The sequence below is a fragment of the Myxocyprinus asiaticus genome, chromosome 30 (assembly GCF_019703515.2).
Source record: "Myxocyprinus asiaticus isolate MX2 ecotype Aquarium Trade chromosome 30, UBuf_Myxa_2, whole genome shotgun sequence".
Classification (NCBI taxonomy): domain Eukaryota; kingdom Metazoa; phylum Chordata; class Actinopteri; order Cypriniformes; family Catostomidae; genus Myxocyprinus; species Myxocyprinus asiaticus.
Genome location: NC_059373.1, coordinates 7,776,716 through 7,783,044, shown reverse-complemented (window position 1 = coordinate 7,783,044; position 6,329 = coordinate 7,776,716). Strand labels below are relative to the sequence as shown.

General features: G+C 34.1%; 1 protein-coding gene across 1 annotated transcript; it reads right to left on the bottom strand.

Annotated features, from left to right (window-relative positions):
* Positions 1-1,275: 1,275 nt before the first annotated feature.
* Positions 1,276-2,932, bottom strand: LOC127421111 (H-2 class I histocompatibility antigen, Q9 alpha chain-like). The gene is made up of 2 exons (XM_051663881.1): positions 2,826-2,932; positions 1,276-1,637 (listed from the first exon to the last, which is right to left on the bottom strand). The coding sequence occupies exons 1-2, from the start codon at positions 2,872-2,874 to the stop codon at positions 1,291-1,293; spliced, it is 396 nt and encodes a 131-aa protein (XP_051519841.1). The 5' UTR covers positions 2,875-2,932; the 3' UTR covers positions 1,276-1,290.
* Between the last annotated feature and the right edge of the window lie 3,397 nt (positions 2,933-6,329).

The window sequence follows — 6,329 nt, the reverse complement described above, 5'->3', positions numbered from 1 at the left end:
ATTTGAATTTTTAAGTCATTTAGCTTGACCAGTATGATTAATATAGTCTTTAACATGTCCCTGTAATGATGAAACATTAAGATACTTGTAAAATAATGTTTTATTTGTTTTTAAGTTTCAAATATCACCGAATTGTAGGAATGACCTATATACGATATTTACAGAGTTGCAGTTTTGCCGCTCTCTATACACAGATTGTTTATGCCAGAGTAAGCATTTATAAACTGCTGCTTATCTCACTGCTGTGACAATTCTTCCATTGTCACTTCTCCACCCCAACTCCACCTTCTGTCTATTTATTACTAAACTCAAATAAAGTCCAGGGGGGTGTTTAGAGCTCGGGCCGAGTCTCGAGCCCTCCAGATTAGACAGTGAGCCAAATCTGTTTACCTTTACCTCTATCAATTATTACATTCACATGTGAACTACTGAAATCACTAAAGACAGAGAGTGATTGCTGGTCAGTGAGGGGATGTAGTTTTCCTCTTCATAAATCAGTCAATGAATCTTGTGGGGTAAAGTTAATGGATTTGAATATCTTTTAGAGGATTTTGCAGATTTAAACGTAATTCTGAAGGTAAATGAAACTAAATTCACTCTACCTTGTTTATGTCTCTATGTCAAACGGTCATTGAGTTTAATGGAATTAGAATATTACAAACATTTACACTATATTTATTTGAAAACATATAGAATGTAAATTCCACAAACAGAGTCTTGTGTCATGAAAGGGATATTTATAAGAACATTTCTTATGTGTTGTGATGTCATAATATCAAATGGTTAAATTGTTGAATTGATTTATAGGGCTAATAAAATGTATATTAAAATTCAGCTTTGTGCTAGGCAAAGAAAACCTATTCATGCATGTCCAAGTTGGTCTGGCTTGAAACTGTTATAGGCACGGAAAGTTTAATAGGTATTGTCGCGAATGTCAAACGAATGTCAAATATAAATCTAACTTTACAGCACTAGACAAGACCTCGTGCGAGGTCTGTGATTTAATTAAACTGTATGCACACGCAAGGCATTTCAGTGCTCGCTCAAAAATCATCTTGTGCTTACGGAAACAATATGATTTGCCAATAATATATATAGAGCAGTGTTGTTAGTTTTAATTGGTTAATAAAGTTTGCAGCAATAAAAAAAAATATATCCATAATTTTTTTAGTTTACTGTCAAGTGTTACACAAGATTGTTATATTGTGACTTAGACTGTTATAATAGTAGTAATAGACAATGTGTTTACATAATTTAATAGTGTAAAATGTAATTTATCCATGAATTATACTAATCTATTAAAACACATAGGCCATATACAGTAGTCTGATGTATATTGGGTATAAAGGCTACATTGGTGATGTGTTCTGACTTACCTTTAGTTTGATTGAAACGCTGCATGGCAACATTCACATTGCTCTTGAAGACTTCTTGAGAGCCCTGCTGAATCTTACTCTCCCTGTCCCAATAGTCTTGTCCAACATTGTTCTTTATCCAGTCACTCCTGGGAATCATCTTGTAAATGCTGCTGTCATAGTACACAAATTGCTTTTCATCTACCATTGCAACAGCTGTGTATTCTGGGAAATCTAGCCCCTTTGTGACAGCAGTGTAGAAGTACTGAAGGGAATGAGTGGCTATTAAGACAGGGAGAAAAAATACAGAAATGATTGGGATTTCAATAAATCCAACATTTATCATGCTTTTTAATTGATTTCTACTTTTTAGAACAGGAATGGGCTGGCAGTTAAACTATAACATAATGAAACATTTTACAACAAATATAAAAAATGACTAAATGTAAATGATTTTGCATTTGAAAGTATAATCTTTGCATGTTCAGTTCATATGTCCTTTACTTGATGGCAAATGGGTTTTATGGCAAATGGGTTGAGGATGGGCTAAGATATGTCATAGCCTGCCATCTACTGAGCATGTCAGGTAACACAGGAACTACAATGTGGCTATTCTTTTAACAATTAATAAAATTTCTGTTATCATTACAGTATACATTGTATTGCAATGACAACTTTATACAAGTTACTGGGTCACTAATTATTTGTTTCAGGGTTACTTTGATGACACAAATCTATGTTACTCCATAAACATACAAGACGATAACAGTCTGTTGTCTTTTTTCATATGACCTAAAAAAAATAATAGTATGCTAATCTAAAGTTCCCATGGATCAGATTTTATTACAAATGAATTAAAAATCAAACATCTTAGAAAACAAACTTTATTAAACAATACAATATTAAATGTAAATGCAATTGCATTAGCCTCCATAAAATATGATAAAAATAAAAAAAATCAGTTTTACATGGCCAATAATAATAACTATCTTCTCAACGTTGCAATTAGAACATTTACCATCTCGTTTTCTAGTGGGGACAGAAACCAATAGATTAAATAGGGTAAATTAAAATATAACAATTTTGAATTCTTAAGAAAGTTAAGCATTAAGTTAAGCATTTGAAGATTTGAGCAATACAGAATCTAAAAAAGTGAAAGTTATGTTATGGAAAGGTAAAGAATACTTGGATAGTTATGGATAGTTATGAATACTGCAAGTTATGATACACAGGCCCTTCTTTACCTTTTTAAAAGATTTTAAAATCTGATTGTGCTGTGGATGCCTTTAACAAATAGCCTAAATTTAAAATAGCCTGTCGTATGTGATAACATCAGAACTCAGAAAAGAAGTGTAACCAATATAGACCTAAAATGGCAATTGACCAAGTGGCAAAGTCCCTTATAACCTCCACACAATTATAACGTTCAAGCAAAAAAATATTATTTTAAGGTTTGTCAAGTAGACGCACCTGCATTAGCGACATGAGCGCAAAGGAGTACAAGAATAACTGCACGCATTGTGTTTGATGAGAGCGTATGTTTATCTTCACCTCTCTGATTTCCAACTCCAATGTGCCTGTTTAACGCGTGTTAGAACTTATAATTTCATAGGCAGGTCTAAATCGAATTTGTCCACAGCTCTAAGCCAATAGAAACTCAGAAAAAAGACATGTCACCAGTCACTGTGAAGAATTTTTCCTTGGAAGTTGATTTAGAAAGTGAACAATGTTACAAGAGGTAAAATACTTTATATGAGGAAGCTGTCACAAGGGCTTGTTAGGTCATCCATCCTGCCCAATGCCAGGAATGTTAGATCTAGTCTCTTCTCTCTCTCTCTCTCTCTCTCTCTCTCTCTCTCTCTCTCTCTCTCTCTCTCTGTCAGAAGATATTCAGAGTTTTGTCTGATATACAAAACCAGTCAACATTAACAGCTTGTTATGGTTACTTCTCTGCCACCTTAAAAACTATGTAGCACAGAAATATAGCAAAAGGCAGGAGACAAAGGAAGGGTAAAAACGAGCAGAGTTGAATATCTTAGTTGCGTCTCTCTCAATGCTCAGTCTGACTTCGTTTGCTGTAACATGTAAAGACAATACAGCACACACAATGTTAACAGTAAAATAATATAAAAATGAAAAGTAATAGGTAAAAATAAATATATAAGATGAATATAAAGAAACTAGTAAATGTATGAGAAAGTAACAACCGGATCTCATGAAAAGTCGTACATAATTTACGAGTTCGCTAGAGTGTGTCAACATGACAGAAAACTGTTGTGTGTGACAGAAGCAAGTAATTGTCGCTTATTAGACGGAACCGATGTCCAGTGACGTCATTGGCTGTTGTGAAAGTCATAGGACTTCAAACAAGTGCAGTCCTACAATATCATATGAATTAACCAAATTTAGAAAAGTCGTACGAATCCTGACGATTTTGCCGTGAGAGTGTGTTGCAACGTAACTTGAAAGAATTAAAGAACAACATAAATGGAGCAGATGTACTGTATGTTGCTCTCTTTGTTACCTTTAAAACTCAAATGAGATCATAGATAATAGATATTTAAGGATATATCTCTGTAAATATTAGGGTTTTTAATCAGTGTTTCAGTCATAAATCCATGTTTTTTTCTCAGATCTATGGTATGTTGGTTTTAAATTGTGATATTTTAACAAAAGTTCCATCATATCTTTGCTATAGCTCTTGGGTAAACAAGTGCACACATTAAAACCTCACTGTCATACATTAAAGCATGGTTTAACTATAAATGTTTACTGGAGTAAAAGTGTGTCAACTAGCCCCATTCTCCCCTATTTGTAACCTAAATTGTCTTAATTGTCTGAACTGGACAAACAGGCTGTGTTTGGAATAGCATACTACCATTTTACTCTTACTGTTGCTGTAGTGTAGACTGCATCATGTATACTGTGCACTGTGCATACACTGTATTCATGTTTGCAAATTTTTTTTATTTTTATTAAACAGTAGGTATTATCCCACAATATATGTTTCAAACAGCAGAACGCTACATTGTCACATGACCTCACTTCATTTGCAACTTGACTGCATCACATTGCATGTTTAATTTAGTGTGTGGTCTCCATCATTAACATCTTGGAAACAAACATTGTTATTTTGCCTTTCTGATGTAATTTTGTGTAAAATGTTTTAAATTTGGTAAGTCTGAGTAAATATTACTCATGGTTCATTCATCACACTGAAATGAAAGGTCAATATAAGTGCATATTTCATTGTGAGATACAGTATTTTGTGCAGTGTACTCTGTTGTATACTGCACATTTTGGTGAATGTAGTATGGCATCTGCGTATTTTATGTATAAAGAAAATTTAAAGATAGATAGATAGATAGATAGATAGATAGATAGATAGATTTGATAGAATTATGCAGTGTTATTTAAAGTAGAATTAGCCCAAAAATATATTTGTAAATTAGTAATTTGGTTGGGTTGCATGTGTGTGCATGTCACATGATGCCTCGTATCAGGGTTGGAAAAACTAAGAGAATATTTCTAGCTGATGTGTTAGAAATGATACATATGCAAGCATTATAAATATTTGAAAACAATCACAGAATATAAAATGTGCCAGTATATTTCACTTAAGTTAGACATAATGCCTTATTTAGCACATAAATGAGTGTTACAACTGTCCTGGGATAGTGTTTCAACTGTACCCAGCATGGGGACATTTGTAACAAAAGCGCTCCTTGTCTTCAAACACTAATTGTAGAAAATATGAACAATGTATGCAGGTTTTAGCATTTATTTTGTTAGTAGACAGATAAAGGTATCTCATGTGAAAAAAATAAAAATAAAATGGCATATTCATTTTGCTCTGTATTTGTGTAGTAGAGCAAAAAGTAAAAAGTGTCCCAACTGTACTTGGTCTATCCCTAATGTAGCCTGAGCGGAGGCATGTTGTTACAAAAAGTCAACATGGGTTCAAATACCTGCATTTTTTTCTAGGGCAATAATGGTTTAATAGCTTTTTTTTTTTTTTGTAGCCAAGACTTAGAAGTATGTGCCTAATACAGAAACAATACAACACCTCTCATTGTGAACACTGCAAAAAACAATGTACATTATGCACAATACTTGTCAGATAGGTTGGGGTAACTATTGTGTCCACACTAGGAGATAATGCTGGTATGTAACTGTGACCTTGAATGCACTCTGTTCCCAGAAACCACGTGACATAATAGCAAGGGCCATGAGTTGAGGCTGTTTCAGTCTGACCTCTACAGACAGTTCGGCGATTTGGAATACTTTTATTAGCTTGCAGCGCCACCTAATGAAGACTAATAAAAAGCCAAAAATACACGTGTTGTAGAGCTGCACAATGTAGGGTATATATTGTATGTTCTAGGAGGTAACAAGACCTCACATGATGTTAAAATAACCATTTGTAATACGAGGGCAGAGTATTACATTTTCAAATGACAAAAATGGTCTTGAACTATGTATTAATGAAGGAATACGCGCATGCGCTGTAAACGTTGAACGTGAAATGCTGCATGATTTATCGATGTTTTGGAGGTGAAATCCGTCGGATCTCCGTAGTACACCAAACAGCGCATTTATAGACAGAGTTGCCATTTTAACCTACAGAACAACGATGTTTGAGATTTCCACCATATACAAGATATCTATCATTGCATTTGCATTGTTTTTGGGAGGTAAGTTTCGCTTCGCTGCATTTTGGTAATCAGGTCCAGTTTATACAGTTACATTTAGTACATCCAAGCGCTTTGTTTAAATTAATATATTTAAGGTATGATGCAGAAATGATACAAGCAAGTGTTTATTAAATGGAGGATGTCACACGATGTTATAAACATAACTGGCATAATCTCTCTGATCCTGTAGTTTCTGGTTCTGGATGGCCAGTTCTTGAGTGCTGGTTTGTTCAGGAGAAACCAGGATCCAGAGGGGGTTTCTCAGTACCAATGAGCCAAG

Bases quoted from the DNA above. Each gene is read 5' to 3' on its own strand.
- LOC127421111 (XM_051663881.1), bottom strand. From the start codon at position 2,874: ATGCGTGCAGTTATTCTTGTACTCCTTTGCGCTCATGTCGCTAATGCA. The intron at 1,638-2,825 runs GTGCGTCTACTT...CTGTCTTAATAG, and splicing joins CGCTCATGTCGCTAATGCAG to CCACTCATTCCCTTCAGTAC.